Source organism: Chinchilla lanigera, unplaced genomic scaffold, assembly GCF_000276665.1.
Source record: "Chinchilla lanigera isolate Chin_1 unplaced genomic scaffold, ChiLan1.0 scaffold00140, whole genome shotgun sequence".
Classification (NCBI taxonomy): domain Eukaryota; kingdom Metazoa; phylum Chordata; class Mammalia; order Rodentia; family Chinchillidae; genus Chinchilla; species Chinchilla lanigera.
In genome coordinates this window covers 47,486-60,004 of record NW_004955541.1, presented here as the reverse complement: position 1 = coordinate 60,004, position 12,519 = coordinate 47,486, and the positions used below count along the sequence as shown (strand labels likewise).

General features: G+C 58.2%; 1 protein-coding gene across 2 annotated transcripts in view; it reads right to left on the bottom strand.

The window, feature by feature from the left end:
- The window catches only part of Atp2c2 (ATPase, Ca++ transporting, type 2C, member 2), a 47,272-nt gene extending 35,070 nt beyond the window's left edge, over positions 1-12,202 (bottom strand). The window contains exon 1 of one of the 2 annotated variants that reach the window (XM_005410958.2): positions 11,963-12,202. In XM_005410958.2, coding sequence (XP_005411015.1) covers positions 11,963-12,058 — 96 coding nt within the window. In that variant the 5' untranslated portion in view covers positions 12,059-12,202. The remainder of the gene's footprint in view (positions 1-11,962) is intronic. The other variant, XM_013507971.1, reaches the window with a different exon arrangement.
- Positions 12,203-12,519: the final 317 nt, after the last annotated feature.

The following is a 12,519-nucleotide window of genomic DNA, read 5'->3' as shown; positions in this document are numbered from 1 at the left end:
TCCTTCTCCTTCTCCTTCTTCTTCTTCTTCTTCTTCTTCTTCTTCTTCTTCTTCTTCTTCTTCTTCTTCTTCTTCTTCTTCTTCTTCTTCTTTTTGAGGCAGGTGTCCCTGTATATTCTAAGCTGGCCTTGAACTCACTATGTAGCCCAGGTTGGCCTCAAATTCACCGCAATCCTCTTGCCTCAGCCTCTTGAGAGCTGGGGTTACAGGTGTGCGCCATCACACCCAGCAACGTCCCTCTGGGAAGGGGACCAACATCAGGACATCTGGCAACGTCGGTTTGTTCTGCTGCTTCAGAAGCCCACACTGGGAAAGCCACACAGAGGTCCCCTTGTGCCAGCTTCTCCTGCTCGGTGTCACCTTAGCGAGATTAATCTGTGTTTTTCCTTTGCCAGCTGGAACCCGTTCTCTTTGTCCCTGTGCAGTGTTGCGAGCGCTCGGTCGTGCAGAGGCACGGCATTTGCCTCCTGGTGTGCACTGCTTGGCACGCAGGCTGGGTCAGGAGGGCCAACCCTGCAAAGCCCGTCTGGGGAATCCAAGCTTGCCGACGGGCACGGGGCATGTGGTGTGCAGTCGGAGAGGCCTCTGCTGGGACAGGGAGCTAGCAGGACTTCAAAGTAGCCGCCAGAAAGGGATCAAGCAGGCAGCTGTCCTTGGAGCGATCTTCAAGAATGGGAAAAAAGCAAATAGTTAATCAAAGGGGAGCCACTGCACTGCTGAGATGGGAAGCAGGACCCACGGGAAGGAGCCCAGGGCAGCCTGGAGGGAGGGGCCGAGGCTGCCCAAAAACGAGGCACCGAGGGGAGCGAGGGTCCACGCAGGAAGAGCAGCCGGTGAGGACCTCCAGTCCCGTGCAGCCCGGGCAGGGATTCAGCTCTGCAGAGCGTAAACCCTGAAGTACAGCAGGAGCGACAGCTTTGCGGGAGAACTCAGCCGCCGCTCTGGCTGTGTCAGCATCAGCAGAACGGAGACGCCCACACGCAGCCAAGGAGCACGGCCTGCGCAGAGCTCTGACTCTGGCTCCCCACACCCCTCGTGAGCCCTCGGCGAGAGCCTCAGAGTGTAAGTCTTGCTCCTTGGAGCCAGTGCAGTCAGGGCCGAGAGGGGCCAGCAGGACTGGCTGGCACACGGTATGCCTGGCACCAGCAGGAAGTTGGCCAGGGCAGGGCTGGTTCCCCCCGGGGAGTCTGGGAGGAGGAACCTCTGAGGACAGTGGTAGCCGGTGGAGCTGTGCTGGGGGAGGTCATCACAAAGGCGCAGAGAGCTCCTGGGCTCCGGGGCCCTTATTGGAGCCCACGGCTTTACATCTGTGCAGACACAAAGCTCAACACAGCTGCACAGATGCACAAGCAAGCACAGACCGACCATGTGCACGCACGCCCACAGCGCCAGGTACCACGGGCAACCAGGAGCTGTGAGGACCCCTAGGTTTTCATTTCTAAATCCTATTCATCTGGCAAGGGAGTCCGCAGCTTCTAGGCTACACAGGGAAGGTGGAGCCAACCTGGGCTCCTTGTCACCCAGTCAGCAGGGCGCTCAGCTCAGCAGATGCCAGGAAGTGGCAAGAAGGCACCGAAGCCGCCTGAAGGGGACCCTTTGGGCCAAATCCGGGACAACCTGAGCGGACTACGATGGTCCCAAACCGATCACACTGGAGTCCATGGGGGTCGCAGTGCCAGGAGAGAAGGAGGAAGCTGCTCCTTTAGAGCATACGGGTTTAGAGTCATTTGGCAAAGACAGTGGCAGGGATTGCTCCGAGCGAGAGCGACCGTGCTTGCCAAAACCAAGTAGGAAGGGGACGACGCCAACACTGCGGCAGAGAAAAGTGGCGACAGCACCTCCACCAGGGGAGGGGAGCTGTCACGCCCAGCCCTGGGCCAGCAGCCGCGTGGGCCTCTAGGCCCAGGGATCGAGCGTGCCCTGGAAGTGTAGGAGGCTGGGAGACAAAACGGACACGGGCCCCATGGTCCAGCTGGGTCCTTGTGCTATGACTGGGCCACCTGTGACCAGAGCCCTGGGCTGTGTGGCAGCGTGGCAGGGAACCTCAGGGTGCCGCTGTGCTTGTGGGGAGACGGCTGCACTTAGGAAGCACATGGGGAATGCTGGGGTGATGAGCACCACATCTGCCACTTACACCCCAGGGGGCAGGGATGAGGGTCCCATGACAGCTGGTGTGGCCGAGCGCTGACCACAAGCAGACATCTGGGGGAAGATGCTTGGGCGTTTGTTCTGTGCTTCTCTTCCAGTTCCCGCCGAGACCCAGGCTCACCTTACGGTGTGTAGGTCATGCCTGGCCCAGACGAGGCTGCCAGTCCGCCTGCCCCTCGGGGGGACCCCACGCCTGCGCTGGCTGGAGCTGTGCCCGCTTGCTGGGTGGGAACACAGGAGTCTAGGCACCAAAGCTTCGCTGAGCAGGTGTGAAGAGAGGACAGGGCCCCAGTCTTCACCTGCCCGGGGATGGGGTCTGCCTGGGCCACCTCCCTGCCTGAGACAGAGCTGGGCCTCCATAGCTCCGGCTCACACTCAGGCCCGGGAGATCAGGGCTGGTGCCTGCAGCCAGAGCAGCCGGAAGCAGCAGGCCACCAGCTGTGCCCACGACGACAGGGACAGGGGCTCCAGGAAGACGCCACACCTTTGTTCCTGGGCGAGGCCAGGGCTGGACGCGGCGCCTGGAGAGGAGGCACACGGGGCCAGCTGCCAGCTGCGGCCTCCGGGGCCCGCGATGGTATGGCAGGCAGAAAGGGCTGCTTTCCTCAGCTCTCTGCACAGGCAGCCGGTGGGACCCACGGCACTGGGCGGGCCGGCCTCACCAAGGGAGCCTGGGCGTTCCTGATGGGAGTCAGCAAGGCCGCGTTCATCCCGGGAGGGTCGGACAGTTGGGCAGAACGCGGGCAGAACAGCAGTATTCGTCATGGAGGAAAGCAAACAGCAGGGCAAGCTGCGGGGCCCCAAGCCAGGTCCCGAGCTTTCCTAGCCTCAGATTTCTGCAGGGGTTTTGTGAGGATTCGTGGAATGCTGTGACCTCTCAGGTGTTTGCGGTGTCCTTGGAGCTTGCACTTGCAGAGCCCCCTGTGTGTCTGTTAGGAGGGGTGGCAGATACAGTTGCCTCCCTGCTGCCCAGGGCGAGGCACTTGATCTAAATGTGGCAGGTTGCAGGCTGCTGGGGTGGGAGACAGGGCAGTGAGCCCAGGACCGCCGGACGCTCCGTGTAGGCCCAGAGAGCCCGAAGGGCTGACGGCTGCCCATTACTGACAACTACTCAGCACCTGCCCTACACTGGGTCTTCCCACCGCAGCCCTCGCTGCCATACAAAGCACAAATGAAAGCTGGATGTGGCAGTACACGCCATCCAGGTACTTAGGAGGCCGAGGCAGGAGGATTGCTGTAGTTCAAGGCCAGCCTGCACTATACATCAAGACCCTGTCTTAGAAAGAAAACCCAAACCAAAACAAAAAGAAGCCCAGAGGGATCTGGGAAGGTAAAGGACTCTGCCCCAGGCCTCGGAGCAGCAGGTGCAGAGCTAGAAGCTGAGCTTGAAGCCGCATCTGGTGTCAGGGGCAGGAGTGTCTGTCTGCGGCCACGTAGTGGGGGGAGAAACACCCCCGCAGAGGGTGACCTGATCCAGGCAAGTGGAGAGCAGATCCTGGGCACGTTTTTATCTGTGGTTAGTGGAAAAAAGTAGAAACAAGTTTAGAAAGGAGAAGAAAGGGAAAAAAGCTGGCAGTGAAGATGCCCTCAGCTGCAGTCCCCTGATGCTGGGGGAGGGGCAGCAGGAGGCCAGGGCTTTGGGACCTGGGGACAGGCGCCGGGTGCAGAGGCTACTTCCTGCAGTCCTCGGGCAACAGGTGCCTGCCACATCATAGAGGCCAGAGGCCGGCTGGTCCTCTCTGGAAACGACCATAGCCATGCTGCAGAATCTGGGCACGGGTGAACTGTGGCCCCTGGAAGAAGTCATAATAATAAACGCAGGCAGGTGTGTCGCTCAGGGCCAGTCTCAGTTCTCCGGTCCCTGCCTCCTCCTCCAGGAAGCCTTCCAGGACTGCAGCGGGGTTGCAGCTACGGTGGCCCCACCCCTCTGCTCTCCGATGGACTCTGTGTCCCTCTGTGGGGAGCGTCTTATGGTGCTTATGCACTTGCTAGTGTAATGATTTGACAGTCCCACACAGAGCCCAAGGGCAGAGGCAGACAGTGGCAGGCTCCTAATAAAGACATTGCTTAGACAAGCATGGTGGTACACGCCTGTCATCCCACCACTCCAGAAGGCTGAGGCAGGAGAATCACAAGTTTGAGCCCATCCTGGGCACTAAGTGACTTAGTGAGACCCTGTCTCAAAACAATAAATAAAAAAGGGCTGGGGATGGAGCTCAGTGCAAAGGCCCTGGGCTCACCTCCAGTACTGGAGAAAAATTGTTTTTGACCTAGGCATTGGAGAGTTTTGTGCACTTTCTCTCATTTACTCTTTTTTCCCTGTTTATTACTCCTGTTTGCTGATGAGCAAAGAACTTTGTGAATGTCACCAACACGACTTCTACCAAGAGAGAATGCTGGCCCAACAGGAACCCAGAAGTCCGAAGGGCACTGAGCTCTCTCAGATTACTGCCCAAATGCGCACGTCAGCGCCAGGCCACGGGGGCTCCGGAGAGGACTTGGATTTGCCTCAGTTCACATGGCTGTGAGGGGACAGGGCATCCCCACTGTGCCTGAGCTCCTGGCTGGGCGAGGTCTCGGCTGACTTCCCCCACACCCGAGAGGGCCCCACACTCAGGGTGACTGGAGGGGACACAGGGGGATGCTAAGGGTACATGGGGTGTCCCCAGGGTAGCAAGTGAAATAGCCACACCTAGGGGCCACGGGCTGAACTGGACAGTGTGGCTCCAGCAAGGCCTGTCTTGGCTCTGGAAGGTTCAGCCTCTTCCCCTCAGGTTCCTGGAACTGCAAGTTTGTACTGGAGCACCACGCTGAGCCGCCCCACCGCAGCCCACCGCACACAGCCTGCGGGGTCCTTCCCTCCACCAGGCCGGTGGAGGCCACAGCAAGGACGGCCGTGTCAGGTGGGACCTTCACTTCCTACCTGCAACCTGGGCAGATGGACTAAACTACTTATCTTCTTAGGATGGCCCACTGTGCCCCGAGGAAAAGAATTCCCTTTGAGAGACTTTCCCCGGGGAACTTGGGGCCACGGGCTGGGTTACCCTCTCCCCCGGTACGTGGGTGCCCGGCCCCAGGAGGGCCTTGCATATGACCGCTGTGCATGCAGGGCCAGGAAAGACAGGGCCGGGTGAGATGAGGTCCTTAGGGGAAACTGATCTCACCACAGTGAGGACACAGACTCACGGGGGACTTGGGTGGGAGACGCTGCCTGCGGGCCAAAGAGAGGGGCCACAGGAGAAAGGGGCCCACACCACCGCGGTCTTGGGCTCTGACATCGAGCTGGGAGGAAACAGCGTCCCCAGTGCGGTGGCCGCCAGCCCCTGAGGACCTGCATTTGTGAGCCAGGCGGGGTCCCCTCCCTGGTCGTGCAGGTGCCGCAGAGGTGGCGGGGGAGCGGGAGGAGCAATAGCGGGTCACAGGTCCTACCCCGCCCTGAGCAGCGCCAGCCTGCCCAACCCAGCAGGAGAGCTGGGCCGCACGGCTCGAGCAGCAGCGCAGCGCAGCGGACACAAACCCAGGCTCGGGCGGGGGAGCACCGGGGTTTCCGTGGTCACCGCAGTCACCAGCTTGCATGTGGACGATTTTGACTGAATTTGTGCCGCATAAAGAACGCCCGACCCCCCACCCAGCAGCCGCGACTGCCCTTCCTCTGGGGATCTGTGCGCACCCAGTGGCACTGGCTGGGGACAGCACTAAGAGCAAATGCAGACCACCAGGGTGGGAGAGACACAGTGAGAGAGAGAGAGAGAGAGAGAGATTTTCCTACTATTGTTTTTGGAGACAGGGTCTTGATACATAGTTCAACCTGGCCTTGAACTCACTGCAGACCAGGATGGCCTCAAAATGATGGTGCTCCTCCTGCCTCAGCCTCCCAAGTGCTGACATGACAGGTGTGTGCCACCATGCCCGGCTGTTCCCACTTTTGCAGAAGGAGCCTCTATCTCCTTTCCCACAGGACCTGTGACTTCGGCAGCTAGCTCTGCCCAGGCAGCAGCCTCCCCACCGTGGACCCCGGTCCTTTCCTGACGCCACCCCATGCACCCAGGCTCCCGGCCACGTCCCATGTGTGTCTGTGTCAGGAGCCACAGGGGCTGGGGCCCAGGCACCACCTCGTCCTCGCCCCACACTGGTGCCTCACAAGAGACCTGGGTTGTGTTCCAGTGGTGCCATGACAGTGCAGGATCACCTCCGCCAGCTGTGCCACCAACCATCCCGCCACGCTGGCTGCCGGGCCCCCTGGACATGCTGTGTGGCTTGCAGGACCCCGGGGAGCTTCTGCTAATTCTCTCTGGGGTTGACGGACGGTGGAGCTGGGAGAGAGCTCAGATCCCAGGGCTTTTACAACTCCTCTCTGTCTGTCACAGGTGGACGTGGCAACCAAGCTTCGATGGCGGCAGAGCGCAGAGCAGCCCGTGTCCCTGGCCCAGGCAGCCCCGGTGCAGGAGGGACCCCAGTGCTGCTGATTCTGTGCACACCGGGAGGCCCCGCCCCCACGCATCCCCCTCCCCTGGGATGAGGGCGACCCAGGCTCCCTTACTCTTACTACAAGCCTCACAGTGGTAGGCCCGGAAGGCGCCCCCGAAGCCACCGTCAGGGATATCCCCAGGGCCCTCACGCCTTCTGAGGCCTTACTCCAGGGAATGTATCTCGGTCATTGGCCTGATTGGCAGGACCCTCCAGAGGCCCGCTGACAGCCACGCCGTGATGCACCCCGCTCAGATCTGTGCTCGTGAGGACAACCACGGCACGCACGTCAGCAGGGAACGGAGTCAGCGCACGGCCTGAGGTACCCAGCCCAGAGCCGCGCCGGCCCTCAGCGACAGGGAGCATCACCGAACTCAAACCTCGAATAGTAGCACAACTCATAGCAGGTAAATCGTGGGAGTGGCCTACACGTCCATCAGCAGGTGAGTAGATAAAGAAAATGTGGCATTTATACACACTGGAGGGCCGGGGACATAGCTCACAGGCACAGGCACCTGCCTGCCAAGGGCAAGGTCCTGAGTTCGATTCCCAGTACCAAAAAAAAAAAAAAAAAAAGTACTACTCTGCCACAAAGGGGATAAATGTGAGTTATTTGTAGGAAAATAGATGCACCTTGAGACCAAATGTTAAGTAAAATAAATCAGACACACACACTTCAACATTGCAAGGTTTCTCTGTTCTTTTTTTTTTGTCTTTTTGAGACAGGGTCTCGCTATGCAGTTCAGGCTGAACTTGAATCCATTTTGTAGCCCAGGCTGGCCTCGAACTCACCACGATCCTTCTGCCTCAGCCTCCCGAGTGCTGGGATTATAGGCGTGTGCCACCATGCCCAGATGCAAGGTTTCTCTTATATGAGAAACCCAAAGTACAAATTAAGAGCAAAATAAAAGATAAATAATAGGAAATGGGGAGTAGATCTTTCTCAAAAGGCATCAAGACATGGGGAAGAGGGAAAGGAGGGGAGGGAAGGGGGTGAATAAAGCAATTAAATGCGCTGTATACATGTACTGACTCCACAGAAGAAATGAAAACATTATGTACAGCAAACATGGACTAATTAAAAAAAAGACCCGCAACCAGGAGCTTCCCGGACACACGAGATAATAAAGGCCTAGCTGATAAAATCCATGGGGAGGGAGGACCAAAAGCCTTTTGGGGAGAAGAGGGTGGAGCAATTGTACGTGGGGGGTGAGATGGCTGAAGATTCTGCAGTTTTAAAATAAGACTTGCTGCCGGGCATCGGGGGGCATGCCTATATCCTGCGCTTGAGAGGCTGAGGCTGAGGCTGCGGCTGAGGCAGGAGGATTTCCATGAGTTCGAGGCCAGCCTGGGCTACCCAGTATGTTCAAGGACAACCTGAACTACATAGTGAGACTCTGTCTCAAAAAAAAGAAAAAGACACACCAACCCACTCATTATGTAATATATGAAAATAGCAAACCTGTTCTCACTTTGGAAACAGCATTTGAAGTACCCTGTGAGTGTACTGTAGTTTCTACGGTTACCATAGGACATTACAATAATCATAAAAATACATGCCTATATTTGTTTAACTGAGTAACCAGTTTGAAGATAACAGTATGTAATCCAATAACTATTATAACTATTGTTAATTTCCTGTCACCAAGCAAATTCTGTATTGCTTCTATTGTTTGGGTGCTGTTGTGTTTATGTCTGTTCGTTTGTTAATGTGTTTTTGTTCTTTATCTTTAAAAATAAAAATTAAAAAAATATTTAAAAAAAACCCCCAAAACAAAAAACCAGTAATCATAAAAAAGATTTTATGGAAGAAATACTGTCTATAATCCCACTAACCTAAATCTTTACATCTTTATGATTTTCTAAAAATTCCATTTGTGTGTACATGAATTTTCCACCTTTGTAAACTTTACATAGATGCAAAAAAAAAAAAACCTAAAACTCAAAACATCCTAATAACAGAGCCCGATGGAAATGCTAACAAAATTGGATTAACCACAGAGCGGACTGCATATCGGGTGTAACTGAGTTTTGCAAGGTGACTAACGTCATTTGAAGAAGTACTTCTGTCATGGTGGAGGGGCCCCAAAGCAGCCCCTGCAGAATCCCCTCCTGTGGAGGGGACTGGCCCCTCAGTGAACACGCGAGGCAGGAATATGAGCCTCTAGGCCCGAGCTGAGGCTCAAGAGGCTGTGCTTCCGGTCTTTCTCCGGGTGCCCTCTCTGTCTCCGCCGTTGTCTACCTGAGGGGTCAACACGTGGCCCCGGCGCCAGGCCTGCAAACTGCCACCTGGCAGGAGAGACCCAGGCCCAGGCACTGCAGCCTCCTGAGACCCTGACCCAGGACCCTGAGCTTGCCGCAGCCGGACTCCAGGGCCACCGAAACCATCAGCAGATAAACATTTGTTATAATGAGCTGTGTCATTTTGGAGCATTGTTACCCAGCAACAGGCAACCAACGTAACCACTCAGGGCCCCTGATTGCGTTTTCAGAGAACATGAGTGACACCCAAATAATGCTACCTTTGTATTTTATATACTATTTCATATACATACGTATAGAATATATTTCGGCTTTTTGAGACAGTGCCTCCCTATGGAGTTCAGGATGTCCTTAAAATCACTGTGCAGCTCAGGCTGGCCTCAAACTCACAGCGATCCCCCGTGTAATGTTAGTACAAACTTCATTTGCGTGGTTGTTACCAGTGCATAGTTATTTTCTGGCAAGTTTTATGCTCACTGAAGACCATGCTGGGGGACCATCCCCCGAAGCACTGTGGACAAGGCTGAGTGGGGCAGGCTGCAGGCTAAGCTCCGTGTCTCCAACCCCCTCCTCCTGGAGCTAAGTGCGGTCAGAACACAAATCTGATCGTGACGCTTGCCGACCGCGGTCCTACTGCCTGGCACATCTGTGAAGAAGTGGACGACTGTCCTGTCAGGACCCCTGCAGGGTCCCCATTGCTCTGGGGAGAAGGCCCAGGTGCCCCCTGACCTTGCAGCGAGTCCCTCTCGCGCCGGCCCCGCACCTCACGTTCTCGGCCCGGGACTCTGTCCTCCCGCCCCTCACTGCTCTTTGCGGTGCTGTTCGGCTCCACACCACTTCTCCCTCCAGGGCCTGCCCTGTTGCTCCGGTGCCTGGCGATCCGTCTGCAGTCCAGGGCTCCCTGTGGCGGGCAGAGAGGCTCCCGCATGCACACCGAGCCTTCAGGAAGCAGGGGTTTCTGGCCCAGTGTGCTTCTCCCCTTAATGCTCAGAGCACCAGAGGGTTTTGTTATCTACTAACAAAACTAAGGCTCTTGAGCAGCCTGCTTCTCAGTCCCCTGGCAAGGCAGCCCAACAAACCCTCCTCAGGCCCTGAGGCTCTGCCCGAGCTCGGGCTCCGGTGCCTCCAGCGTGGGCCTCCCCAGCTCTGCTCCTGTCCGCATCGGCCCGCTCCTTTACTCTGCATCCCCCCTGAGGGCACGGGCTCGCAAACCCAACGCCCCTCGGCTTCTCTGTGGACTGCTGTGCTCTGCCCCACCTCTGCCCTGTGCACCCTGCGTCCTGGGGGCCTGGCACACTCCGGCTGCTGCTGTCAGCACTGGGATGGGGGAACCAGCCCATCTGTGAGCCTCAGCGCCCCTCTGACCAGGACGCAACCAAGCTCACCTGGGCCCCTCTCCTCCCAGGGTGCCCAGCGCAGCTTAGGAGTCGGTCCGGGTACAGCCTGGCTAACCCTGCTCGGGGCCGTCCCCGGATCCAGGATGGGGCGCACACAAGCACTCATAAAAGGGGGTGACAGTGATTGCCGAAGTAATCACCTCAGCTAACATTGTTCCAAACTCTCCTGAGAGAAAGTTCGAGTCAGAGATTGCAGGTACGAGAGCTCAGGAGAGGCCCTGGGGTGAGCCGACCGGAGGGGCAGGGGCCTCGCTCAGCGGCGGTTGCCCCCCACTCTCCTGACTCCCCTGCACCACATGCAGCTTCCTGCCTGTGCACGGCCGCCCATGCAGACAGCGCCCCGTCTCTCTGCGGGCCTCTGCCACCTGCGGGCATCACAGCTTCCCCGGGATTCACGTGGCCCAAGTGTCCCATGCCGCGAGGTTCACAGCCTCCAGGGTGCTGCACGGGCAGCTGGATTCAGGGCGAGTGCGAGCGGAGCGGAGCTAAGGGCCACCCGCACAGCGCGGCGGGAACGCAGTGCACCTGGCACAGAGAGTGACCTGCCCCATTGCCTCACTCGGGGACACCGGCCTGCCCACCTGCACACCCTAGAAAGCCCGACCGGCACCCCTCTCAGGAGTGCTTGAAAAACACCACCCCGAGGCGAAAGGCAAGACCTGGTGAGGAAAAGTCACAGCCAACCAGGAAAAGGAGGCTGCGTTGGAAAACCAGCTTCACATTCCCGTGATGGATGGATTTCAGAGACCGCCAGTCACACAATTCCACAGCGCACGGCCCCAGCGCCAGCACGCCCACCTCGACACCGCGTACAAAGTCCTCCTCCTAAATGCGCACGCACAGGTGCTTAGGAATCATACAGCCGAAGTGTTTTGACCATTGGCAGTCTTTGGGAGAAAAACAGTACAATGCTGTGTACCTTTCGGCTGACTTTTCATTAAAAATAAATTTCACCTCGAGGTTTGCCTCGCTGGTGAAAAGGCTGCTGCAGGCCCTGGCTCGGTGAGCAAACCCGGGAGTCTGTCCAGAGGGTGAGCACTGACAGGCACTGTGCTCGCCGGGCACGTCCCCAGAAACCTAGAGCCCCTGCCCTTCGTCATGGCTTAGAGTTACCTTCACCCCGCCGCACCCGGCACCCTGCTGCCAGAAGCAGGCACAGGGCTGGCTTTGAACAGCTTTGCCCACGGGTCCCCTGAGAAGTTTTGCCCTGGAATCCCCCTCCGCTGGCTGCTCCCAGAGGGTCCCCTGGAGGTTCCAAGTCAACAGACAGCTTGGCATGGGTTTTAAAGTGCACCGGGGACAGAGGAAGCCAGGCTAGGGACCCGCGCCCCGGGGTCACTGTGACTTCCACGGCTATGGCTCATCACTTGGGCTTTTTCTTCCCCCTACATTGCTCTAGTTTTTCTCCCAATTCCAGTTGCTTGTAAAACTCCACAGAGCAGGTGGGTTGAGGACGTGGGAATGTAAATGCTTTGGAGTCGGGCTAGGGGAGGTCCCTCGGTAGCTCTGAGCCCCTTAGGGAACGTGGGTGAGAACCTCAGGTCCTCAGCTGCAGAGCCCGCTGCAGGGTGAGGGTCCCTGGGAGCCCCAAGACCAGGCAGAGTTGAGCTGTGTGGCCACGAAGCGGGCTGGGGAACCGAGGCCCAGGTGGGGTCAGGTTGCATGCCCGCATGGGTCGCCAGACTCACCAAGGTCTCCTCGTCCTCTCTCTGGAGTGCCTGGTACTGGGGGCCCTGGCCCAAGAAGGCGAGTTTCTTTAGGAAGCTGAAGCGTCTCTCTCCCATGGTGAGCAGCGACCACTGGCCCCCGTGGCCTCGGGTCCTGCCAGCGGCGGCCGCCTTGTGTGGCCCTCCAGCCCCTACTGAGGCTGCGGCTGGCAGCGCACGCCCCAGCCTGCAGCCGGCCCAGGTGACCGGGTGACCGCCTACTTGCCTGCCTGCCGCGTCTGAGGCCCCGCCCCTGGGCAGGGCACACGGGTGGGCGGTGCTGCTTGCACCTGGCCTCGTTCTACCTGGCCAGCTGGAGGGGCACCCAGCGCCTGTGGGGACAGCAGCGGTGGCCAATGGAGGCCCCTGGGAGAGGGTGCACAGTCTCAGAGCCTGGACTGGCTCCTAAACTTGCCAGATCCTAGGAATCACCTGGGGGGCGGGGGAGGCGGAGCCAGCGCTTGTTAAAATGCTTCCCAGACCCACCCGCCTGAGCCACAGGGTGTGGGTGCTCAGCAAGCTGGGGTTTCACCAGCTCC